Source organism: Trichosurus vulpecula, chromosome 1 (genome assembly GCF_011100635.1).
Source record: "Trichosurus vulpecula isolate mTriVul1 chromosome 1, mTriVul1.pri, whole genome shotgun sequence".
NCBI lineage: Eukaryota > Metazoa > Chordata > Mammalia > Diprotodontia > Phalangeridae > Trichosurus > Trichosurus vulpecula.
In genome coordinates, this window is record NC_050573.1 from 19,885,410 (window position 1) to 19,912,470 (window position 27,061).

At 46.4% G+C, this 27,061-nt stretch overlaps 1 protein-coding gene across 1 annotated transcript in view; it reads right to left on the reverse strand.

Annotated features, from left to right (window-relative positions):
* The window catches only part of MYO18B (myosin XVIIIB), a 361,792-nt gene that overhangs the window by 186,852 nt on the left and 147,879 nt on the right, over positions 1–27,061 (reverse strand). The window contains exons 21-25 of the mRNA XM_036737706.1: positions 24,421–24,530; positions 16,716–16,781; positions 11,517–11,645; positions 10,564–10,707; positions 7,769–7,858 (exon numbers count right to left, since the gene is read on the reverse strand). Of these exons, the coding sequence (XP_036593601.1) occupies positions 7,769–7,858; positions 10,564–10,707; positions 11,517–11,645; positions 16,716–16,781; positions 24,421–24,530 (539 nt within the window). The remainder of the gene's footprint in view (positions 1–7,768; positions 7,859–10,563; positions 10,708–11,516; positions 11,646–16,715; positions 16,782–24,420; positions 24,531–27,061) is intronic.

A 27,061-nucleotide genomic window follows, 5' to 3' on the forward strand; every position in this document is an offset into this window, starting at 1 on the left:
CCCATGAGTTCACATTTACTTAGACGCAAACACGCCTTTTTCCCAATTGAATATAAGCTCTTCAAGGGCAAGACCCATTGTGGTTTTGCCTTTGGATCCCCAGGTGGTACATGGGAAGATGTCCAAAGGTGTAATGGCCTACTGTGAGAGAGAGAAGGTTGCCCTTCACTGGAAGTCTTCAAGCAGAAGACAGAAGATTCCTACTCAGCCTCGGAGGCCCCTCTCATGTGACATTTTGTGACTCTCTGATTGGATAGGCAGGCGTTCTATAAATGCTTGTTGGATGAATTTACATTTTCCAATAAAATCCTCAAAGAGGCAGTGTGGATAGAGCATTAGAGCTGGGGTGAAAAAGACCTGAATTCAAATCCCACTTCATACACTTGCTATCTGTGTGAATATTGGCGAGGCAATTGGCAAGTTAATTTCCTTCGGCCTCAGTTTCCGTCTGTGAAATACGGGGGTGGCCTAACAGGGGCCCTGAAAGTCCTTTCCAATTCTCAGATTCTTTTTTAAGGGGAAGCCTGATCCCAACTGAGATAGCTCAATTTATAGAGAATAATCCATCAATTAATCAATATGCATTTATTTAGCCCTTACTATGTTCCAGGCACTAGTCGTATGACCTTTAATGTCAGAATCAGCATTCTTTGACCTACATAGTCCCCCAATTTAGAACTGGGGTACAACAGAAGGAACACTGGACTTGCTGTCAGAAGACTTGGTTCTAGCTGCGTGACCACACAACCTCTCTGGCCTGAGCTCCCCTCCTTGTACAATGAAGTGAGTTGGGTTAGGGACTCTCAGAGGTCCCATAGAGATCCGAGCCTGTGAGTCGGTGAAATCCTAAGTCCTGACCTGGCAGCCCAAGAAGAATGACCGGCTCAAATATCCATCCGTGAGAATGAAGTCATTCGTGGCCAGCAGAGATGTGGAGGGATATCCCCCAGGGGCCACTGCTTTCCCTGCCTTCTTATCGACCACGTTAACAGAGCTAATCCCGGCCTCCGAAGGGTCAGGCTGATTGTGATCCAGGGCCTGTAATGAGGACATGTTACACTGGTATATAATTCCCGACTCCCATTACAATCTTTGTCACAAGGATGAATGGAACTCACTGGGCGATGCTTCAGCAAGCCTCCACCGAAATGTCTCTGCCAAGAGCTAATTGTACCCGGTAAGAGGCTCCGTGCCTCATCCTTCACTTTGGGTGAGCAGACTTCTGACACTTTAATTAAACTACAGTTGGGGATGGGACTGAGGAGGCAAAGGCAGAGCAGAGAGAAAGGAAGCCTTCCAGAGAGGGGGAGCGGAACGTGCAGCCCCGCCCCACCCTGCCCTGAGAAAGAAGGAGACCCCAGAACCAAGAGAGTGATCGACACAATGACATCTGCAACGGCAAAAGAAACAACCTCAATGAAAATCAAATCAAAGGGGATGAGATTATCATGACCAAGCCCACTCCAAAGAACAGAGATGAGTGTACCCCACTTTCTCATTTACAGAGAGGAGGGACAAGGGGGTGGAACTTTGCATGTGTCAAATTCGGTTAATATATTGGTTAATTTTATTGACCTGTTATTAATGGGGCAGTGGATAGAACACTAGGTCTGGAGTCAGGAAGACCTGAGTTCAAATCCAGCCTCAGACACTTACTAGCTGTGTGACTCTGGGCGAGTCACTTAACCCTGTTTGTCTCCATTTCCTCTTGTATAAAATAACCCAGAGAAGGAAATGGCAAAACCCTCCAGTGTTTTTTGCCAAGAAAGCCCCAAATGGGGTAATAAAGAGCCAGATATGACTGAACAACACCAACAACTGTTTCTTCTCTTTTTTATTCTTAGTGACAAAGAATGGCTCTCAGATCTCTTCTCCCAGTTTGGCCTCTGCAAGACTGCAAGCCCCTATCAGGAATGACAAGGCCCAATCAAGTAGATGGGATCATCGGCCAATCATCCAGCATTTATTAAGCACCTACTATGTGCCAAACACTGGGTTGGGTGTGGAGGATTCAAATACAAAAGGGAAACAGTCACTGTCCTCAAGAAATTTCCATTCTACGTCTGAGGTCATTGTGTCCTTAGGAACTTTAGACCGTGACTAGCCAGGGCTAATATAAATGATCAATCTATTTCAAGAGTTTTCTCTTGACATGCCATTTTTGTGTTATGGACCAATATTTTGACAGTCTGGTGAAGCCTAAGGACAGGTCCCTTTTCAGAATAATGGTTTTAAGAACATAACATAAAATATCTTTAATTACAAAGAAAATCATTCTATTGAAATAGTTATCTAGCTGAACTTGTTTTTAAATACATTATTATTTAATTTTCAATGTTATTTTTAATTATATATGTGTGTATTATAGATATAGATATATAAGCAAGGTTATGGACCCCAGGTTAAGACCCCCTGATCTTTTTTTCTTCTTCACACTTCATCAATGTTCAGCCTGCTCATCTCTCCCTAGAACAAAGGACCGAGTCACCTTATCACCACCAAGAAAAGCCAACTCAGTTCTCTCTTTGGTTGAGCAAATCATAGTCTGCCCCTAATGAAGGAACCAGCCATAATCATCAATCACAGGTCCAGGGCCCGGTCCCAGTGGCTCCCTCGGCAGCTGGTAGCACGCCTGCTCCCAGCCCAGACTAATCATATCAATAGCTCCCATGCTTCAGCTTCAAGGTTGACCAAATATCCCTTCATCACAATGACTCTGTGAAGTGGGTCCCACCAGGAGCTTTACCCCCAGAAGAGACCCCCAGAAATCATGGAGTCCGACCTCCTCATTTTACAGAACCTCTGAGACATTAAGTAACCTGCCCCGATCACGCAGATAGTGTCCGAGGCAGGATTTGAACCCAAGCCTTCTTCCTACTCCATGTCTTGCACTCTCTCCATTCCACAGGCTGCCTCCCCAACGTCCCTCTGCCCCATTGGTCACTGAATTTTGCCTCAATTTGTTCTGTCCTGTCTTTTCTTGGCAGATGACTAAGCAAAGCAGATGGAACCATCCCAAATCAATCTCTGTCCTTTAATTTCCACCCACCATCACTCATGTGCAAAATCCGCTGCATTTGGGTCTGGGATCATTCTCATTCTCAGTGAATACGAAGCTGTCGGCTTCTGGGAGGGCAGAGAGGCTTCCCAGCCGAGTCCCAGCAGGCTTTCCCTGCTTGCCCTTCTCATGAATCATGTCAGCAGATGCAGCTTGGGGGCAGGCACAGCTGTGACCCAAATGCTACCCAAAGGGCTCGGCACACCCAGAAAGAAGGGATGGGAGCACTGAGGGCCAGGGGCCAGGCCAGGCCCTGCCTTCTCTGCAGAGCCATCCTGGACTCCTCCGACCTCATTTTCACTGACCTCTCCCTCCTCTAAAACTCTATGACAGTTATCACCTGGACCACCCAGTGCAGCGCTCAATTCTGGAGTGCCAAGGACTGTCAATACTTGAGTCAGCATGACACAATTGGAAAAGAAGAACAAAAGCCTTAGATTGGATGTAGAAGGTCCTGGGTCAAGTCTTACTCTGTCACTACCAATATAACACCAGGCAAGGCACTTTGTGTCCTCCTCCATAAAAGCACAGGGTTGGGCTAGATGGCTCCTTCCAGCTCAAGACCTATTATACTGTGTGCGTGACCTTGGATAGGTCTTTTCTCATTCCTCCTTAGTAAAATGTAAGAGTGGGGTCCCTTCTGCCTCTAAATTGATGCTCCCATGATCTTTTGAGCAGATATCTGAGGTCCCTCCCTAGGGATATGACATTTTGGAAATTCACATTCAAACACATAATAAAGGGAGGTCACTTAGTCCTGTGTCAAGAACAGGGACCCTGTGCCACCTCCCCCATGCTGAAATCAATCTATCTAGAAGGGCCTACTAGGAGGGTCACTGGACTGGGCACTGGAGATGCCCCTGCCTTCAGGAAGTGTACACTCTAATGACGTGCTTACTCCTCCTCATTCCCCACAGCCTCCTAAGAATGGCAGCAGAACCTCAAAGGCTGATGATAAGAAAGCTACCCCACCTGATCTTAAGCTGGCTGCCTTGGAGGCTTCCTGCCCACTAAACCTAAGAAACAAGCATTCTAAGGGGAAGGACATCCTTTCATTGTAACCCTGGAGCTGCTAATAGTTTCTATCTTATTGCCAGACAGAGTTCTCCAGGAGGAATCTCCTTCTACCAACACAGGACGTTCACTATGGGCCTGTTGGCCTTAAAGAGGAGCCCGGGGCACAGAAAGGTCACGTGACTTGAGTTGGGTCACAGAGTCCAGATTTCTCAGGCATGGGACTGAAGCCAGGCCTTCCTGGCTCTAAGGCTACTTCCCTGCACTCTGCCTCTCAGTGAAACAATACAAATGAAATGAGCGATCTGGGCCCCAAAATGAAATCATTCAAAACAATGATTTCTGGAGCATTTGAAGCTTTCTGGAGTGTTTTTCTCAGGACAATCCTACCAATCAATCCATAAGCTTTCCATTTAAATAATCACCTTTTTCTAGGCCCTGGGCTGGGCCTTTGGGATCTGAAGACAAAGCCAAAACCAACATAATCTCTGCCCTCAAGGAGCTTAAATTCTATTGGGACAAATAACATATGCACATGTAAGTTTAGTCAAATACATGTTCATATTACCTATCACATATTATAGATTTATATATAAATATGTATAGAAAGAGAGATAGACAGAGAGAGATGGGAGAGAAAGATGACAGAGACAGAAGAAAGACAGAAGAGAGAGGGGGAGAGAGACAGAGACAGAGAGAAAGAGACAGAGAGAAAGAGAAACAGAGAGAGACAGAGACACAGAGAGAAACAGAGACAGAGAGAGACAGAGCCAGAGAGAGCACATAAAGTCATTTCAGGGCAGAGGCACTAATAACTGGTTATAAATTAACTGCATTATGAACATAATGAGCACCATTTTTTAGATTTGCCAGTTGAGGTTAAGAGAGAAATGACTTTCACAGAGTCACCCAGGTAATAATTGTTAAAAGTCAGGACTCAAACCCAGGCCTCCTGACACTCACACCAAAGTTCTTCCCACCATATGATCCTAGTGCGTCTCAGCCCCACCAAGGGTGGGCGCACAGCAGATGCTCCAGTAGTTGCCAATAGTAAAGCCCCGAGGAATGAAATCTTATCTGTAGATCCCGAGAACGATGCCCAATGCTATCTCACTTTCTCCTTCTCCTCCTCCCAAACTTCCTGAATTCAGCACTCCATGCTACTGTCCCCATGCCCGGGATGTTTTTCCTCCTCATCTTTGCCACCTGGAATGTTTCTTGTTCTTTGAATCCCTATCAAAGTGCTCCCTTTTACACGAGGCCTTCCCAGATCCCTCTTATCTAGAATATACTTGTCTAGAAATGTCTTCACTTCACCAGCACCCAGAACAGTGACATATATGTAGTGGGTGCTTAATAAATTCTCTTTTGAGTCTGAATAGAATTGCAGAAATGGGTGATGAGAGAGCCTGGTTCTGGAGTGTCCTTGGTTCCACTATGGGCACAGTGGTTTATACCAATACCAGGCCCTTAAATGGGAGAGAGAAATGGAAACAGAGAGATGCACGCAGAGAGATAGAGAGATAGACAGAGACAGAGGGAGAGGGAGACAAGGGATGAGGGTTACAACATCACTGTGGTCAGTGCTCAGTCATCTCTGCTTTGGATTCCCCAGCCTTTCCACCACCTTCGTAAAATTACAATATTATATAATATAAACATATATTTGAGTATATTTACATACAGAATTTGAGCACCTTGAGGGCAGAGATTATTTTGGCTTTGTTTTGTCTTTAGATCCCAAAAGCCCAGTCTAGCGCCTAGAAAAAGTGATTATTTAACTGAAAGCTTGGAGTCCAGAAGATTCATCTTGCTGAGTTCAAATTCAGCCTCAGACACTTCCTAGCTGTGTGACCCTGGGCAAGTCACTTAACCCTGTTTGCCTCAATTTCCTCATCTGTAAAATAAGTTGAAAAAGGAAATTGAAAACCACTCCAGTGTCTTTGCCGAGAAAACCCCAAACGGGGTCACAAAGAATCAACTGAAATGACTGAACAACAACAAATAACCTCAGGGACTGTCTTTCTTTCAGCTTGTATTAGGACCCACTTAGTCCAGGGCCTGGACTCAGCGTTGGGCTAGTACAACTCAGACCTCAAATGGAATCCCCTCTATGACATGCATGAGGAGTGGTCATCAAGCTGCTGCTCGAAGACCTCCAGTGGCAGGGGGCCCACTACCATCGAGGCAGCCCATCCCATTTGTGGACAGCCTGAGTTGTTAGGAAGTTTTCCATGATATCCAGCCTAAACTGGTCTCTTTACAACTCTCTCCACCCTTACCTCCCCCACCCCTGCTGTTGTTCCTGGGGAGTTCTCCCCTCTGAGATCAAACAGAATAAGGCTCATCCCTTCCCCCAGGTGACTGCCCTCCAGATACATGGACACATCTATCATGTCTCTTCAGAGTCTCCGCATTTTTCACCATCTCCAGTTCTTTCAACCAATCCTCATACAACATGGCACATGGATTCACATACCTTTAACAGTTTATCACATCCTGCCTAAACATTGGTACCCAGAACCATACACAAAACTTTAGATGTGGCCCAGCCTGAGCTGACTACAGCTGGGCTGGGCTCTCCCTATTTCTGGCTCTCAATGCAGCCCAAGATCCAAGGGGTTTTCTTGGCTACCACATCCCACTGACCTTGTGGTCCATTTATAACCCCAGCTCTTTTACAGGCAACTATGGTCTAGCCATGCCTCTCCCATCTACAACTTCCAAAGCTGGTTTTGTGAACCCCAATGCAAAACTTTACATTTATCTGCCACCACAATTGTTAAGATTTGGCCTGCGAGGTGGCAGTGAGTTTACTCTTGGTCAAATGCTGTCAAAGCAAAAGGCTAGAATCTTATCATGCTAGAACTGAAAGGGATCTTGGAGATCATCTTCATGCAACACCCCCATTTCACAGATGAGGAAACTGAGTCTCAGAGAAGCAAAGGGCCTTGCACAACACCCCACAGTAAGTTCATATCAGAGCATGACAAGTAAGGTCTTCTGATTCCCACGCCAGAACCAAAGGTTAAGACCAGGTCAGGGGAAGAACTCAGTACGGCTAATTTCACATACAGCAGTAGAAAAAATGCTGGCGGAGAAATCAGAAGGCTCGTTTTCGAGACCCAGCTCTGCCGCTCTATGCCTCTGTGTCAAGTCACGTCTCTGCTAGGAATCTGTTTCCTTATTTAATGATGGAGGGGTTGTGTGGTTTGGTGGAAAGAGCACTGGCTCTGGATTCACAGGACCCAGGTTCAAATCCTGGCCTTCTCACCTACTAGCCGTGAGAACTAGGACAAAGGCCTCACTTCCCTGGGCCTTGGATTCCTCATCTCTAAATGGCAGGGTTGCACTAAAGAGTTCTTAAGGTCTCTCCCAGCGCTGAGTTTATGATCTGATGATCCCTCTCTAGCTTCTGCTATAAATTAACAGGAGGGGAACTATGTAATTTCTGAGACCCCTTCCAGCTTGAGATCCCAGAAGATCAAATTTACACCAAATGGAGAAGACCATCCACCACCATCTTGACCTTGACCTTGACTCTCACATTCTCTCTCTCTCTCTCGCTCTCGCTCTCTCTCTCTCGCTCTCTCTCTCGCTCTCGCTCTCTCTCTCTCACCCCTCCCTCTCACTCTCCCTCTCCCCATCCCTCCTGATTTCCCCTTTCTCCTCCCCCACCCCACCCCCACCAGATACCTTGCTCTCCAGCAGGTCTGTGTTCTGCCGAAGCTCATTCCGTGACTTCTCAGACGTCTCTAGTTTCTTTCTCAAGGCAGTGAGCTCTTCCTAAAAGCCAAAGCAAAACACAACTTCTGAGAAGGGGAGATGCATTATCCTTGGGGCACAGAGGTGAAGCCCATGGAATGGATCACAGTTCATTGTCTTATTTGGAAAACCCAATGGAGACTGTCCAAGAGTATTCAGCTCACTCCAAAGATGGGCTTCTGAGTTTGGCTTTTTTGGGTCGGACCAGTTTGATGATGGTGGATGATCATGATAATATCAGTGATGATGCTAGCCATGATAACAACAGGCAATATTTCTATGGAGATTTTGTATGAAGTGGATAATAAAGACCAAGCCTTGGTGTCAGGAAGGCCTGAATTCAAGACCTACCTCTGACACATAGTGTCTGTGTGGCCCTGAACCAAACATTTAAGTTCTCAGTGTCTCAGGCATCAATTTAGACTAGAAGACACAGAGCAAATGCTCGTCTGTATTTGTAGAAACAATTTCCCCAATGGGACATCTCTGTACTAATGATCACAGATCTGAGCAAAACCAAAAACATAAACACTGCTGGTAGTCTTTACTGTTAAAAAAGCACTAGAGACGCATGACTTCACCTAATACAGGAAAGTGGGATGTGACAGAAAGTGGCCAATTTGTTGGGCTCGGATCCAAGCTGTGTCTTATCTACAGAGAAAATGTCTGCTCCATGGGGCCATCCTCAGTGGTCCTGCCTGGAAGACACATTCTCTCTCTCTCTCTCTCTCTCTCTCTCTCTCTCTCTCTCTCTCTCTCTCTCCCTCTCTCTTTCTGTCTCTCTATTTCTGTCTCTGTTTCTGTCTCTCTCTCTCTCTCTCTCTCTCTCTCTCTCCCTCTCTCTTTCTGTCTCTCTATTTCTGTCTCTGTTTCTGTCTCTCTCTCTCTCTCTCTCTCTCTCTCTCTCTCACACACACACACACACACACACACACACACACACACACACACAAACCCAACACACACATACGCCCCTGATTCCAGAGCACTTTATGGTCAAGCCTCTTACAGAATCCCATACTTGGAGTGGGGCTCTGACGCCCTCTAGTCCAGTCTCCACCTGAAGAGGCATTCCCTCGATATCTCTGACAAGGGGCATCCAGCCTCTGCTGGAAGCCCTCTAGTGAGAAGGAGCCACCACTTCCTTTCTTACCCCAGTGCATCTGGAGAGGCTTCACATTTCTTGATATCCTATGAAAATCTCCTACTTTTAGTCTGTTGGAACCAAGCAGAGCAAATCTGATCCTGCTTCCAGGTGACAGTCTTTCTAGTATTTGAGACTGACTCACTTGCCTCACCCCAAAACCAAAGTCCCCACTTCTCCAGGAAAGGATCAGTCACCTTCTCCTTGTTTGGCATGTTCTCCCTCCCTCCTGATCTCTACTTCGTGGTTTCCCAGACTTCCTTCAAGCACTGGGTAAAATTCTGCCTCCTACCTGAAGGCTTTCTCAGTCCTAGTACCTTCCCTCTGTCCATTCTCTCCAATTTATCCTTTCTAGATCTTGTTTGTACACAGTTGTTTGCATATTACTTCCCCCATTGACTGTGAGCTGCTTGAGGGCAGGGTCTGTCTTTTGTAGCACCAGGATTGACCATAGTGCCTGGAATGCAGCAGGTGCTTAATAAGTGTTTGTTGGCTACTGACTGATAATCTTGAGCCCCTTCACAATCCTGCTCACCTTCCAGCTGATCAATGTCCATCCTGTAACGCAGGCCCCAAGATGGATCAGACACACTGAACATATTATAATTTTAGGATGTTTCTGTGTGTCTATCTTGCTTCCCTGGCCTTACTGTAAGTACCTTGTGGCCAGGAATGGTTAGATAACATCTGTAAAGTGCTTTTCAAACTGTAAATCTCCATATAAATGTTAACTTTTATCACCATCATCATCATCATCGTCATCATCTTCATCACTTATCCTTCCACCTACCCTCAGTTCCCAGCATTCAGCTGATGCTTCTAAACAATTCTCATATGACTGGATGCATGAATGAGTAAAATATTAAAGATCCCGCCTTCACACACAGCTGAAATTTCCTGTTAAAGTCTTTCCTTTGTGTTAAGATACTGCTTTCAGAAGACCCCTATTAAAATGTAAATATGTTCCTGGGACTGATAACTGGTGAACTCATCAGTACCCAGGATGCCTCTAGCAAAGACTAGCTGGGAAGAGGCTCCAGGCTAGGTGTATTTTGATAAGGAGGGAAATAGCTAAAGTATTGGGGCCACTCGACTGCACAGGGTTTGGGGGTGAGAGGGTGGGAACTACAGCAGGGGAGGGTGTGGTCAGTTGGTGTCCACCATGAAGAGACTAGAAATTGGCATGCCAAGCCAGAAGGGATAGGTGGCAGAATGGCCATAATTAGGCATCTCTGCACCTGAAAAGCAGGAAGGGAGTTTATCTGCATTATGGCCTGGGGAGAGGAAGTCTGCCTGGAACACCGGAAAGTTTCTACCCTGGTAATAGACTAACTACTATTTGAGGCATGTGGGAGAGAGGTGAGGAATATAGATATACACATACATGTATGTGTATGGTGAGATATGTATATATACATATATGTATATATATATGATCACTGGGGAAGGAAGGGAATCTTAGAACAATGCTGCTGCTGCTATGCTGTTGTTGCTGCTGCTGGGAGAAGGGCTAGAAAGTGAAGGAAATATGTGAGCTATCCAGCCCAGTTGGCAGGGAATTCCTGCCCAGTAGCAAGCATACCTCCTTTGCCCGGAGCTGGTCCTCCCCGATGGTGATACTCAATAGGGGCCGGATATGACACAGCAGCTGCCACCAGGGCCAGTCCTTCACCACCTGGAACGCTGTTAGATTTCTCTGGATACACTGGACAGCCAGCTGCCGGATCTGAGGAGGGAAGGAAAGGGGGAAAGAACGGAGAGCCCAAGATTTTTTTTTCAGTTAAAAAATGATTAATTCCCATGGGGCAGAGATGGGAGCCCTCACCCCAAGGGAGAAAGAAGTAGAAGAGAATTCAAATAAGGAAAAAGGAAGAGTTTTACACTTTAGTAGGATGGAGTTGCAATAAACTGTAGGTAATTCATTTCAACACCACAAACATTTATTAAGCATCTACTATGTGCCGGGCACTATGCTAGAGGCTGGTGATACAGAGAAAAAAGTTAGAATTCCTGCCCTCAACAAGTCTACTGGGAAGCTTTTTGGACTAAAAGTCTAATGAAACATTGGGAACAGAAGTCTGATGAGACATTGGGAAATGTCCTGGGAACCTTGAGGGCAGCGACTGTATTTTTGTCTTTATATCCCCAATACCTTGCAAAGGACCTTACACATAGTAGGTACTTCATGTTTGTTTTTCAGCAATTTTTTCAGCAATGGGGAGCATAGGCAAATTTCTACTTAAAGACGATGGGATGGACAGGATGACTCTCAAATTTTATTTTATATGCACGGGTAAGAAATCTAGGGAAATTTTAACACCCTCCTTCCCTCCCCCCCCCTTACTAAAGGTAGTACAGACCAAATATAAATATGATGGATCCGCATTGGTTTATTGAGGGGTACCAGAAATGTTCATGGAATGCCAATCCCCTTTTATATCCCAGACTCCCACAAACTATCAGAGGCAAAAAGCCCAGATGAGATGGTCATGGAGCTAACCTAGTGTACATAGAGGGCGTTGTCAAATCCCTTACCTTCAATTTCTTGAATTGCTGGCGGGACAAGAATCCCTTGCAGGCAGCTTGAAAGAGAATTATATTCCGAGAGACCAGCTTCTCCCGCTGCCTTTCTAGCCTGGAGATGACGCCTGACTTCAGGAACACCTGAAAGTATGGGAGGTCATTAGGAATGATCCCTGGATCTTTGTGGATGATCCCAGGAAATGAGTAGACCACAGGATTGTGTCTCTGCCCTGCTGATCACAGCACCTGGGACCCGGGTCTGAATCAGCATGGCATGATGGATATTGGAGTTGGGAAGACATGAGTCAGACACTTACCAGCTATGTGACCCTGGGCCAGTTGCAACCTTTGTCTGCCTCAATTTCCTTATTTGTAAAATGAGAAAGTTGAGTTGATAGCTCTAAGGTCCCTCTTAGCTCTAAATTTACAATAGCATGATCTATGTGCCGCTACCTAGTAGGACCAACATACCACAAGGGATCACAAGTAGTCAATCAATTGCTCAAAAAAGTCCTTGAGAAGGGAAATAAGTGCCCCCAAGAGCACTGAGCTAGGGAGCAGGGTGTGATAGGGTGCAAGCGTCAAGTTCGGCATTTCTTCTCCTTCCCCCCACTGCTTCTCTTCGGTGGGAGTACAATCCTCAGTCCATTCCTGTTACAGAAGGATATGAAATGAACTGGGAAAGCTTCAGCACTTTTTCTCAAGCCTTCTCCCCCACCCCCGAAAGCCTTGGGCCCTTCACTGTGCTGAGCCAAACCTGACTCTAGGGAGCTTCTCACAGTGGATTCTGATTTGATGCTGTATGAAGCAGAGTCTCCCTCAGTCTTCCATTCATCTCCACCTGCTTTCAGACATGGCGACAATGGTGCCAATGCCTTAGTAATCATCTGGGCAAGACACAAAAATCAGAGTCTCGGGCTCTTGCTGCAAGAGCCCCTCTTTGGTCGTTTCCGGCATCTCTGCCAAGACAATTAGCCTCATTGAGATAAAGATATGATTGACTCGTGGCCTCCCTGATTACTTCAATAAAGACTGTATTAATTTCACAAGCTAGTGAATTCGAAAAGCCACTATAAAAATCAATGTCCAAAATGATGAGAGAACCAAGTCCGTAGATTACGGAAGGTGGCCAGCGCTGCCAAAACGCTATTGATTAAGTATGAAGGTTTCATTAAAAAGATAATTGGAAGCTACTAGGCACAGAACAGAAATAAGTCATTCTGCCCCACTGAGTCACGTCTTACAAGCTGCCGCTTTTCTCTAGAGCATCTCACAGGCTGGAGGCATAGATACAAACAAAAACGTGCTTTTGACACCAATGTTACGGTGGTGGTATGGACCATGATGAAGCCATAGAGGCTGGAAATGAGAAGGAAAATAGGAGCTGTTCATTTGCCCCTGGTGCTGAAGCTTATCCGACGTGTGCACAACTGTTCCATCTCCCCTTCCAAAGGATACTAGCTGACTCCAGTGTACCACCCACCCAGGCTTCACAGACATCTTCTGGTTGATCCATCACAGGCATTTTCCACCCCAGCTACTTTTCTCTTGTGCCTCAGGTAACTGCAATCTAGTCTACACATCCATTGCTTTTGGAGAGATACCTTAATCAATTGCCCTAGGACTCCCCTCACCCATCCCTGAGACATCCAAAACTGAAATATTCCCCCTTGCCACCACCCCCCCTACATGTGCTGTCTCCCAGTGCTAGAATGGAAGTTCCTTGAGGACAGAGACTTTTTTTAAATTTTTGGATGTGTCCCTAGCTGCCAGCACCTTCCTCTTTGAATTTACTTTATATTTGATTTATCCTGTGCATGTGTGTACATATACATACACACATGTGTACATGTTGTCTCAACAGTTGAATTTAAGTTCTCTGACATCTGGTACTGTTTCATTTTTCCCTTTGTATCCCCAGTACCTAACAAAACATTTGACACATAGTAGGTGCTTAATTAATGCTAGCTGATTGCTTCTTGATTAGCATAATTCCTGGCACGTGGGTTTAATGAGTACTTCTTCATTCATTCATTCATTCATTGCCAAGGGCCAATGCTATCCAGATTTCATTCCTTCCGTGGAATTTGGAGAAAATAGTTATTCAGCAACATTAGATAATGAGGTCTTCTACATGAATGCCGTCTCCAGATAAAGGAAGGCTAGACCTTTAAGTGCTGAATACTTTTGAAAATGATATTTGTTTTATAAAAATCTTCCAATATACACATAAGCATTTGGAAGTGCTTAATAAAATGCTCATTGATTGACGCTAGACAGAACAGAAGGAGGCAGTGTGGCGTAGTGGGAAGAGCACTGGGCTTCCAATCAGGAGAGACCTAGGTTTGAAATCCAGCTCTGATGCTTACTAGCTCTGTGACCATCAGCAAGTCACTTATTCTTTCTAGGTCTCAGTTTACCTTTCTGTAAAATTGAGACAATGCTATCTGTAGTGACTCCCTCACAGGTTTTGGTTGATCATCAGATGTGAAAATTTATAAGAAGCGCTGCCACAAATTATAACATAAAATAAGGACATTGCCTTCAGATTGGAGAAAGGAGAAATGTCCTTATTTTCAAGAAAAAAACAGAATAACAACTTCAATAGGTAACATATAGAGAGATAGGTAGGTGGTAAAGCAGATGGAGCACTGGACCTGAGTTCAAATCCTGCCTCAGACAATTACTAACTGTGTGACCCTGGGCAAGTCACATCACCTCTGTCTTCTTCAGTTTCCTTAAGTATAAAGTGGGCTAATAATAGGACCTACCTTCGATCGTTGTTGCATCACTTACTATTATCTTAGGCAAATCATTTAACCTCTCTGGGCCTCAGTTTCCCGACCTGTTCAATGACTAACTGACCTTCTGGTCCCTTCTGGTGCTAAACCTATGATTTTATGATCCTAAATCTCCCATGATATTCACCTGTAATTCGCACGTCCTCATCACAGCCTCTCAGAATAATACCCAGTTTTCTTCGAAGCTCAGCTTAAACACAAAATGACCACCTCTTAATGTGAACACCACCGCCTCCTCCCCCTCCTCCTCAATGCATCTGCTTCTAACCTGTTTGGTGCTGATACCATACTGGTAAGACCTGGATCTAAGATCCAAGCCTGGAAGTTTCTCCTAAGGGAGCAAAATACATGGGCTTTGTGGCTGAGCTTTTAACTGCTCAAGGATCAGTTTCCCCCTAACTTCCGGCTTCTTAACTATTCTGGATGGCTAAGACAGCCAGAACAAGAGTAATTGTACAGTGCCTCTGACATCCAGAACATTTTAATATGCACTTTTAAACTCAATCAACAAACATTGACCAAGTACTGTGCAAGGCTAGGATGCAAAGCCAACAATTAATCAGCCCCTACCCTCCAGGAGCCTACATTCTACTGGTAGAATCAATATGCATGTATACCAGTGGAAACCAAGTAAAAATAACGGGTTTTGTTTGTTTGTTTATAGGGAAGTCAGGGAGGTAATAAAGGATGGGATTGAATGGTTAGTCTCATTCAACAAAGAAACTGAAATCCAGAAGGTAGAAGGAGCTGTCCAAGGTTGCCCGGGAGATAAAAGACAGAACAAAGACTTTAGTGCATGGTTCCTCCCTCAGGTGGCTAATTGAAGCCTGCTGCAATACATTCCATAATGCCTGGTTAGGAGGTGGCATAGCCCTTTTCATAATTCATGTGAGGAGATACTTATCACTTAGGATTTTTGTATCTGATAGTTTCCTTTTTCCTTTGTGAATGTAAAGGAATCAGTATGGCTTTCTAGAGAATGTATATGTACACATGCACAATTGTACTTGGTGTTACTGGTGAGTGAAGTTACCTTCTCTGGGTTCTCCCTAATATTATTATTTTCTTTCCTATGGAAACATCTCTTCCTGGAAGCTAGGCTGGTATTCCTAGGCAGTATTTCAAGAGAAAGCTCTGTTTCCCTTAAAGAAAGTCTTTATTGCCTGCCCTCAACCCCTGCCATGACCATGCCTCAAGGCTGCTCCCCTTGGTAGTGTGCAGGTTATCTGGAGATGAACAAAGCTCCTTAGAAAGCTCTGTTGGAAGTCCCTACAAATGGTTTATTTTCCTGCATACCCATCCAGTTCATTGCTTTCCACTATTTTGTCTGATATTCGTAAACTACTGAGAAGAGCTATTTTTAAAAATTAGAGTTTCTTAAATAATGCTCATCTCAGCCCAAATGAAGCATCACTTTTTGTTTGTTTTCTTCCATTGGAGTACTAGAGTTCCTATAGATAACAGATTTCAATATTAGGAGCAGGGGAAAGGAAGATGAGCATTCTGATCTAAAGTTTGCCATCCCATTCCATGTAGACAATCATGGCTCTAGACTCCTGAGGAACTGAAAAGCTGAAACATCACCCACGCATCATGGAATCCTTGCTCTAGAACTGGAAGGGATCTCAGAGGCCATCTAGTCCAATCCTATCATTTAACATATGAGGAAACTGAGGCCCAGAGAAGTTAATACATAGAATCCTAAGTCTACAGCTAGAAATGACCACAGAGGCCATCTAGCCCAACCCCTTCATTTTATGGATAAAGAAACTGAGGCCCAGAGAAGTCATGTGACTTGTCCAAAGTCGCACAGATAGTAAGGATCAGAGGCTGGATTCAAACTCAGGCCCCTACCTCCAGAGGACCTGACTATGATTAATTCTTCTTTTGCTTCCTCATCACATATGGAAATTTTACTGTGTCAAAAAGGGAAAGCAGGTGAACCCTCCTCAGTGCTACTACCTTGACTATGGTGCTGGTGCCCAATCTTTAGTGACCTCTCTGGGAAGCTGCTCATCCTCTGAGACACCTGGGAAGGTGCCACCCCCCCCCACTTTGGTCTTTGCATTTCCCAGAGAAACAGTGGAGATTTGGGACACCTCCATTCCTCCTTTGTTGTCGAGCCAGGCCGAGTGCATGTGTGTGCGTGCGCGCACACATGGCTGGCTGCAGAGAATATCCGTCAATCCTCATCATTAGAATACAAAAGGGGGCCTTTTTCTTTCTCTCTAAAATGGCAGCTAATTTATCACAAAATCACTCATTTGGACAGCAAGTGCTACTAAATCTAGGGAATAATAGAGACAAGAGAATCTGATCTGTTTGCCTTTTCCCTTAGTCCTGCAGATGCCCAGATCACACCAATCCAGAAGCCCTCGATGAACTAAGTCAGAGAAACAGGGTGGCTCACTTGTGTGTTGCCGAGCTGGACAGCTGCTTTCTCCAGGTCCAATTCTTGAAGAAGTTCCTCAATAAGCTGGGGAGAAATAAACAGGGAATTGATTAATTTATCAATCAACAAACACCTACTGTGTGCCAGTTCTTGAAGGAGTTCCTCAATAAGCTAGGGAGACAGAAACAGGGAATTGATTAATCAACCAACAAACACCTACTGTGTGCAAGTTCTAGGAACTGGGATTTAGGTGGTCCAGCAGGTGGAGTGCTGGACCTGGAACCAAAAAATTGTTGTTCAGTCATAACTGACTCTTTGTGTCCCTGTTGGGGATTTTCTTGACAGAAATACTAAAGTGGTTTTCCATTTCCTTCTCCAGCTCATTTTACAGGTAAGAAAACTGAGGCAAACAGGGGGAAGTGACTTACTCAGATCAAAGAGCTAGTGTCTGAGGCTGCCACCTAGCTGCCCCTAGGCAAGAAGGCCTGGGTCTTCTCTGAGACAAGGCAGCCCCATGTCCCAAGCATCCAATAACATCAAATAACTGGATTTGCCTTTTTCCAGGTCCATGGGTAAGAGGAAGGCACTGCCTTGGAGTAGAAGGCTAGCTCCCCCTAGGGGTCATCCCAGCCCTTACCGATGCTAGCTGACCAACCTCCAGGCACCACCCATCCATCCCCACATGGGGCTTACATTCACGGAACATTAGGAAGTCTATTATTCCCAGCAGAAACTGTCAGGCACATAATTGCGACAATGCAGAAGGGAAAGGTATTATGAGCCTGGTGAGATTTAGTAGATGAGTTCTATTACCCTCTACCACAGACACATATGGCTGAAAACTTCCTAAGACACCAAGAAAAATGCTTATTAAAAGTCTGGCCCCAAAACACAATCAAAAAGAAACCCTCCTCCGCTGACCTTGGTGGAAGCACATCCCATATCTCCCGAAATTGGCTGTTTTTGATTATTACATTTTAGCTCAAGATGGTCCAGGGGAGCTCCAGGCATCGGGACGGATACAGCCAATAAAATCAAAATATACAGATTTTTTTTTCTTAGATGAAAGGAAAGAGGGTAGGGGGAGGAGCAACCAAGTGAAAATAAGATTTGATAGACAAAGAGCTTCCAGAAATTGTTCTGCATATTTGTAGAGGTCCTGGAAGGAAATGGGTCTCTTCATCCATGCCTTGACGTATCCCTTCATTCCTCCATCCTTGGGAGAGCAGAAATTGGCTAGGGAGCTCCCCTAGCAGCCTGACCTGTCCCAAAGTGAATGGCTAAATAGATCTTCCTCCCTCTTCTTCCACTGAGGAAGACTTTCTATGGCATCATCAGGATGAGTGCTGCCCCAGACAACTGGAGTTCATTTGTAAAATTCTTTTCTATGAAAGAACGCTGAATTTAGAGCCAGAGCTCCTAGACTCGGAACTACACCCTTTCTTACTAGCTCTGTGACCTTGAGGGAGTCATCAGACCAAAGATTTAGGACTGGATGAGAGCAGTCATCCAACACAGGTACTGAGTAGCAAAGCAGGATTCAAACCAAGCACCCTGACTTCTGATCCAACACTCTTTCTATCCCCCTGTGGACCTTGGTTTCCTCATATGTAAAAATGGGGTTTGAATGAAGGAATTCTGAGGTCACTTCTATGATCCTAGGAACTCTTCCTAAAATGCTCCACACATCCCTTTTCTTTCCATGAAGTCAATCACCAGAATGATCCTTAGCCTTCCTCCCCAGCACCAACACGGTTCAGTACTATATTTGTTCTCAAGTTGTGCCGTCTCATAGCGACCGTAGATTTAGAGGATTTGGACCTGGAAGGGGCCTCCGAGGCATTTTAATCTGACTTCTTCACTCTACAGATGAGGAAGCTGAAGCCAAGAGGGGTTAAGTGACTTGTCCAAGGCCACAGAACTAGCAAGCATCTGATCTAGGATTTGAACTCAGGACCTGCAACTCCAAGGTCAGCACCAGCATTTCAACCACTACAGTTTCTTCTGCTTCCATTGTGTCTACTTCTCACTGGTCCTTCCCAAGGGCCCTTCTTACTATTTCCAATCTGCTGTGGGGTGGAAACTCAGACAACCAAGATAATTAAGCACCAGCCTAATGGATGATGTGGAGTCTACTAATGACCTCCTGATTCTGCACCCTCCCTTATACCAGCCACAGAATTTGTCTCATTTGATTCTCATAACAGCCCCGGGAGGTAGGTGCTATCATTATTCTCATTTTACAGGCAAGGAAACTGAGGCAAGGAGACTGGGTCACAAAGCTAGTAGTAAATGACTGAGGTAGAATTTGAACTCGCATCTTGCTGATTCCTAGGCCAGTTCTCTGTCCACAACGCCATTAAGAGAACATGAGGCAGTAACACTACCATCTTACCTCTGTATACTGCCTTAAGATTTGTAAAGTGCTATTACATGCATTATCTAACTTAATCTTCATAATAATAAAGTAAGTAGGTGGCACTGTGGATGGAGGCAGGGCCTGGAGTCAGGAGACCCAGATTCAAATCCTGAGGGTGACCTTCTGGAAGTCACTTACTTCCCCCACCTCACTCCCAAAGCTGCAATTGTTTTATCTATAAAATTACAGGGTTGGATCTGACGCCTCTGATCTGAGGTCCCTCCTAGCTCACGCTCTATGATCCCATTGTCCCAGGCCTTTAAATATATGAAAAAATACCATTGAGCTTCTGATATTCCTAGCCCTCAAAGATATTAGTTCATGTGCTTTAGAGCTCTTTAAGACCATCTAGCCCAAGGTCTTTTTTTTCCTGGAGGAAAAAACTAAGGCATAGAGAAAAACAACTCACCCAAGGTCATAATACAGTAAGCAACAGAGTGGGATCTGAACCCAGGTCTTCCAATTCCAAAGCCACCACTTTTGACCAACCACACAACCAGAAAGGCACCGTGGAGCTTGGGGAGACTAGAGTTCAGAGCCCCACCTCGGACACTCACAAGCTGTGTGACCTGCCTCTCTGACCCTCATTGTGTTCATCTGAGAAATGGGCACAATCATCTGCAGCACCTTCATCATAGGGCTGTTGTGAGAACCCACAGAGGTATGTATCAAAGGCCTGTTTTGATCTTTAGGTGGGCAGTACCAGCGTCAGCTAGTCAGAGTAGCTAGAGTGGGAATGCTCCTTGATTGATTCTTTATATTGATGGCATGGCCCGAGGACAAGAGCAATTAGATTGGGAATCCTTGCCCTCCATTATTTATTCTATTAACACATGAGGAGTTCGTTTAATGTGAGCCGAGAATTCAAAATCACGGGGTGAGCGTCCTCCTGCAGTCCCGTCTTCAGGGTAACTTCTCTGGCATTCAGTGCAAAGATTTCCCTCCTAGGTTTCTCTAGGATGCCCCCCTCCATGAGATCATCCAAGCGGGCCTCCCAACAGAGAAGGGGCGGGGCATCCCAGATGAGACCGAGCTGGAGAAATTCAGCCAGGAGGAAAGGGAAGAATGAACAAACAGGGTGTGAAGCGCTTGGTAACAGACAATGACACTGGAAATGAATGGCTGCTGTATGAAAACAACGGCTTTGGTGAGCACACACAGATCTTCCTATCTCCTAATTACACGGCTACCTGCAGAAGGAGGGCTGCCTCCACACCTCGAGCAGAGAATCACAGATGAGCCAAATGCCTGGGCTAGCAGGGCCCTAAGAACAACCAGCAAGAGGGCTGGGAGGGGCCTCAGAACAGGGGATATGAGAGGGGTCTTAGAACAGGGAATGTCAGAATTGGGAGAGGGGTCCTTAGAACAGGGAAGGTCAGGGCTGGAAGGGTCCTTAGAACAGGGGATGTCAGAGCTGGGAGGGGCCTTGGAGCAGGGGATATCAGAGCTAGGAGGGGCCTTGGAACAGGGAAGGTCAGGGCTGGGAGGGGACTCAGAACAGGGAACATGGAACATAGAACATAAAATGCTGATAGCCTGAAATGATCTTAGAACATATAATGTTTGAGCTAGAAAGACCTTAGAAGATAACTGCCTGTTCCAAGCTGGAAGGAACTCTGGAACAATAAGTCTTACAGCTAGAAGGGTCTTCATGTTACCACTTCCCTTTCTGTGATCATAGACTCAGAGCCTCAGAATTCAAAGCATCTTTGGGGGGCCAGCTAGTCTAACCCCTTCTTTTTATAGAGGAGGAAACCAAGGCCCAAGAAGCCTGAGTGGGCATCAGAGTCAGGATTCGAACCCAGGTCCTTGGATCCCGACGCCCTTTTCATCATGCCATGCCACCTCCCCAGCTGCCCCTTTGTTAATCTCTTCTAGAACTTTTTCCAGGAATCAAAGCCAAGATTATCAATTATTTTCTGGTTTGTGGACTCTATCTTCTTTCCTGTGTTTTTTTAGAACATGCCTGGATTTCTGTTCCTTTATCACAATGTTAGGGATGAAAGGCACCTCACAAGAAAGAATGTGAGAAGTGGGAGGGAAGGTGTTTCTCTGCCTCCTCCCCTCTGTCAAAACAGACCTGTCAGGGGAGGGAGGGGGCAGTCTCTCTTATGCTTGGGTGACAATGGCTAGTAAATGTTAGCACAGGCCAACAAGGTATGCTGGAAAATATTTAACAACCGGCTCCCTGTAGACCCAAATCAAGCCCTGATTTGTAGCTGCTTGCCTGCTTCCAAGGTGTAAATGCTCACACTGAAAAATCAACAAGCATCTCCCCACCCCAAGTATGAGCCGGCTGTAGCACACCCCGGTTTGCTAATCATCAATGAGTTCCTGACTTGCTCTCCGTCCAGCAAATAGAGGGCCTCCGCCAAGGCAGAATGCAAGACATCCCCAGGAGGGCTCTTCAGCAGCAACCTCATGGGTGGGAAGTTCTCGTACTGGAACAGCCAATCAAGAATATGTCTTTTCAACAATGGGCCTTCTGGGACCCTCTGATTGAACTCCATGAAGGGCTGGCTTCAGTTTCTGCTGCCTGCCTTCAGGTTCTGGGTAAGCCACTAATTGTCTGCATGACCTCAGGTTGGGGCCTTTGCTCTCCTCAGACTCCAATTTGCTTAGCTGGGGAAAAGGGGAGGTTGGTTTTAGTCCTTTTCAAGGCTTCTCTCAGCCCTGAGGTTCCATGTTCTTCCCAATTCTGACATCCCCTGTTCTAAGGCCCCTCCCAGCCCTGACATCTCCTGTTCTAAGGCTCCTCCCAGCCCTGGCATCTCCTGTTCTAAGGACCCTCCAGCTCCAACATTCCATATTCTCAGGCCCTTTCCTGTATTCTAAGCTTTAGCTCATTTCAGGTTCTTTCTTCTGACAATCTATTTTGTAGAAACCCTTTTACAAATCAAGTCGGATGAGCCTAGTTCTACAGAAGGTTAAGGGAGACTTCCTCTGGATGTTTATACTCCTTGTGGACCGATAGCAAAGGGCCTGACAGATCAGGATCAGGATCCCTCTCATGTGCTAATGACGCCAGGCTTCAGGGAATCACTGAGTCACACCATTTCAGGCTTGGAAGTAGGCAGGGAGCTGAGAGCCCGTTAACAGTGAACTCCCTTGTCAATGACAATGCCGAGAACCTGTGGTCAGGAGCACTGCCCTGGAGACACACATCTAGTGATGGAGGCTGAGCCACCCCCTCCAGCCTCTCCCTGCATGATCCCTCCCACTCCTGAGGCCAAAGGTGCAAGACATTTGGCCAGGGTCAAACACAATCCCTGGATTCATAACAGACTTCCCCTCCATAGGAGGTGGCTGGTCTAGCGGGTGTCCAATTTGGACTTCCTTAGCCCTACTCTAACAAAGTACATCCCAATTCCAAGCAGTCCCAAGTCTAGGCAAAGGGCAATAGTTTGGAAGCTGCTGCTCCGTTACCAGGGTTCTCACAAGGAGATTCCTTTAAAGCCACAAATGGTAAGAGGAATTTGGACCTCTGCTCATAATATCACACACTCAGAGCCCAAAGGGACCTCAGGAGCAATCCAGAGCAGCCCTTGCATTTCTAGGGAGCAGGAAAGAGGTCACAGAGGGACCAAGGGGTTAGAGCCCCTGAAGTCAACCTCCTCTCCACCACCTCCAACGGGAAGAATGCCAGACTCAGGGGCAGAGGACCTGGGTTCAAATTTGCCACTTACTCCTTGTGTGACCAGTGGGCTTTCACCAATAAATGAAGAGTTTGAACTCAGCTGATTTTTGAGGCCCTTTCTAATGCTAAATCAACTTATTAGGAGGAAGAGGTAAGTTGTGGCATGGGTATGACTTTCGCCTTGGGTGCCCCCAGTGCTTTTCGGGACACAATCCTGGCATTAAAAGGCTGGGCCGGGCCAGGCTGGACCCAGAACACAGAGGATTAGATCTGTCCCCTACTTCCTCCTGTCCACGGGGTCCCTTCCACCTCCTATAGGTGTCTAATAACAACATTGACCTTTTCTGCCTGTCAGACATGTCTGATTCAATCGTGAGGTCTTAAATGAATTTGCACACAGGCTCTGACAGTTTACCCAACCGAGCACGTGTTCATGTTTAATTCATGCTGTGACGGAGCTTCGCGGCCGATGCATATTTATCAGCTTTTTCCTAAGAGGCAGGATGGAGTTTACTTTCATTGCCCCCAAAAATCTCTGCTGCAGCAAACCACATTTGTGAGAGAATTTTAAAAGTCATCCTTCCTCCCCCCACCTCAGAATCAAATGGGCTTCATGTGGGTTTTTCCACTCGCCCAAGCTTGATTTTGTCTCACACCAGAGAGACTTTGATCCTTGTGGACCCAAGCATGAAGCTAACAGGCAGGAGGAGCCCTGGTGTGGCAGGCAGGAGACCTGGGCCCAGCCAAGGGGAGGCTGCTGGACCAGAGGCACCCCCCATCACTTTAGTTTCCTATGTATAATATAAAATTAGGTTAAAGGATTTGACTAAATGCTTTTTAAAGACCCTTTTACCTCCAATGTTATCTGTTGTAGGAGCCTCCCAGCTCTGACATTCCCTGTTCTAAGGCCCCTCCCAGCTCTAATATTCTATGTCCCTCCCAGCTTAACAATGATGAGTCTATGTTAGCAATCACACTAGATCCCTGGGCATCATCAAAGGAGTTGGTGATCCCCCAATGACAATGCTAACGAGTGATCTTTGGAGCAAGGAAGAGTTCAAAGTTCATGGTCCAATAACAGCACCTTGCCAGCCTTAAAGTGCTAGAAACATGTTAGCTATGATTACCATAAGCCCCACTGTGCTCCTCCTCTTCCTCCTCTCTCTCCTCCTCCTCTTCCTCTTCCCCCTCCTCCTTCTCTCCCTCCTTCTCCTCCTCCTCCTTCGTTTCCTTTGCCATCTCATCTAACTCCCTGGGTGGACAGAGGAGGACACTGAGCTCTGGGAGGGGAATGTGCTTGTCCAAATGTGGGCAGGTGGGAAGGATTCGAATCCTGACTCCTGCCTCTGGGGCCTCTCGGTGAAATTCTTTTTTTGCCAGCTTTCTGATTCAGCATTTCCAGAGGCCTACCCAATGCCTTTATAAACACGATCACTTCTGAGTTTTACAGTGACCCTGTCACGTAGGTATTGCCTCCATTCTGCAGATGAGAAAATTGAGGCTCAGAGAAGTTAGGTGACTGGTCCTTGGTCACACAGCAAGTGAGTATTAAGAGTTGGTTTTTAAGGCCAAGGCTTCTACTAACTCTCGGTCTAGCCCTTTCCCCACCTCCCAGCCTCCAAGGCATCTCCTCCCCAGTCCGAGTCCCTCCATACGGTGTCCCATACCTTCCTCTCCTCCATCCTCTCATGGGGCAGCAAAAGCTTTTTCATAAACTCCGGAGCCAGACCTTGGAACTGCCGCCGGAATCGAGTGAAGCCCATGTGGTCCATGTAACCTGGGGGAGGGAGACAAAGGGAAGGATTCCAGCAGGGCCTGGGTAAATAGGGAAGCCTCCCTGGAGGAAGTGTGCTTGGAGATGGAAATGGTACAAACTGTGAAAGAGGAAGAAGGCAGAGAGCATGGAACAAAACAAAAAGCCTGGAGAAGCAAGAAAATGGGCTTGGGTTCAAGTCCCACCTCAGACAGACTGTGTGACCTCGGACAAGTCACCATGTTTGGGTTCCTCATGACCTCCCAAGTCCCTTCCATCTCTACACCTATGACCCTGTGACGTGGGCGTCCTCCATGTCCACAGGGGGTCACAAGAAGCCTGGCACGACCAGGGGAGCAAGAGAAGTGATATCTGTCATTGAGCCAGCACAACAAGATTTGCAAAGCACCTCAAAACTATTACCCCATTTGTTCTTCACAACAGCCCTGGACAATTTTTTTTTAAATTTTCAGTCATGTTTCAGTCACGTCTGACTCTTCATAACCCCTATTTGGGGTTTTCTTGGCAAAGATCCTGGAGTGGCTAGCCATTTCCTTCTCCAGCTCATTTTACAGATGAGGAAACTGAGGCAAACAGGGTGAAGTGACTTGCCCAGGGTCATACCGCTTGTAAGTGTCAGAGGCTGGATTTGAACCCAGGACTTTCTGACTCAAGACCAGCATCCTATTGATTCCTCCATGCTCCCTCTAATACATAGTGTGAGGCAGCTCCCTCTCCAAGCATCACACTAATAGCCACATTTTGTCCCCAGGCAATGGTCTCAGGCACTAGGTAACTCCACCAGCAGTGGGTGATCTGTGAACACTCTCCCCAAGGTCATTTTCTTTCCTCATCCCGCTTGAAGCTCTAAAGATGGAGGGGAAATCAATAAGGGAATTGAGCTCTGCCCTTGTTTAAACGGTGCCCCCAATGTGCTCACCAAAAGACCCCAGTGATGTAAATCTATTAGGAACATGACAGTGAGGCTGGAGGTGGAGGGCAGCGTTCAGACCTAGTATCAGGGCATCATATGGTGTCTGTGAGTTCCTGCCTCTGCTCGGCCTCTAACAGATAAGCATCTGGCCAAAGCATCATACCCAGAGTCCAAGAGCTACACAGTGGCCCTGTGGAAGGAGCCCTGGAGGCAGAGGGCCCGGGTTCCAAGCCCACTCTTGACTCTCTATATAGACTGGGCCTTGGTTTCCTCCCCTCTAAAGTGAAGGACTCGGAGTAGCTGGCATCCAAGGCCCTTTCTAGCTCTAGACCTATTTATGATTCTAGGAACTATCGGACCAGTGATCTGCCTTTTCCAGGCCTGTTTCTTCCACTGTAAAATGAGCAGAGGACCTCCAGGGTCCAGTCCAGCTCCAGATCCATGAGCCACTGACAATCTTATTGTTTTCAGCCATGGCTGAAGCTGATGTCAGTCCCTAAGGAGAAATCATCGCTTTAGAGCCTTGATATCACCTCACCCAGACCCCCTCGTTGGAGAGAAGAGGAAACTGGCCCCCAGAGACTGTGGCCAAGGAAACGCAAGGAAGTTCAGCATCAGAGCTAAGGTTCCAAGCCAAACTTCTGACCATAAAGGTTTAGATTTGATGTCAGAAAGGCCCAGGTTCTGATGAAGGTTCTGACACTCAATCCATTAACTTGTCGGTATCTCAGACAACACACTCGTTCCAACCTGCATCAGTGAAGGGTGGTCTCTGCCTGCAGAAATCAAAGATCTCTGGGGCATTTGGGGTTCTGGCCTGGCCCTTCCAGGCCATCTGTGTGCAGCTCCTTCTCAGATGCTGATCAGACTCAAATACCTTCAGCAGAAAGCCCTTCCTCGTCCACCAGCTGCTACACCCTTCCTTTAAAGGTCACCTTCCATCCGTTCTGAACGTTTCTTGTATGTGTCTTTCCTTTGACATGTTATCTCCCAATTAGAATGTGATTTCTCTGAGGTGAAGGGCTGTTTTTGCCTTATACAATCATGAGGTCATAGCTTTGGAGCTAGAAAGCACCTTAGAGGCTGCAGAGACCAGCCTCCACATTTTACGCACGAGGAAACTGAGGTTTCCCCAGGTCAAATCCTGAGGCCGTATTTGAATTTGGGTCTTCCTCACTCTAAGAACGGGCCTCTTTCCCCTATACCTCCAGCTGCTCAATAAATACTTACTGACTGGTTGATCGATTGATTGCAGCCTATAGCCTTAGAGATGCTCCTGGGGCCCTGTGAGAAGTGACTCACCCAGGGTCACACAGCCAACGTGTGTCAGGTGTTCTGACTGGGGGAACTGGCCTTCCATCATTCCATCTGGGATCCCAGCATTTCCCTGAGGAAGCCTGACTTTCAATGGGGGCAGGGGAAGCACCCAATCTGGAGTGGAATGACCTGGCTCCGGCCCCAGCTGTGCCCCCTCCTCAACGGAGGACTTCCCCCTTTCTCTAGGCCCCACTTCCCTCATGCTTAAATGAGGGCGTTGGACTGGACTGCCTCTGAAGTCCTTTGCTGCTTGGAATCCTATGATTCTATGAAGCCACAGGGAATCACTGCAGGAAGAAAACAT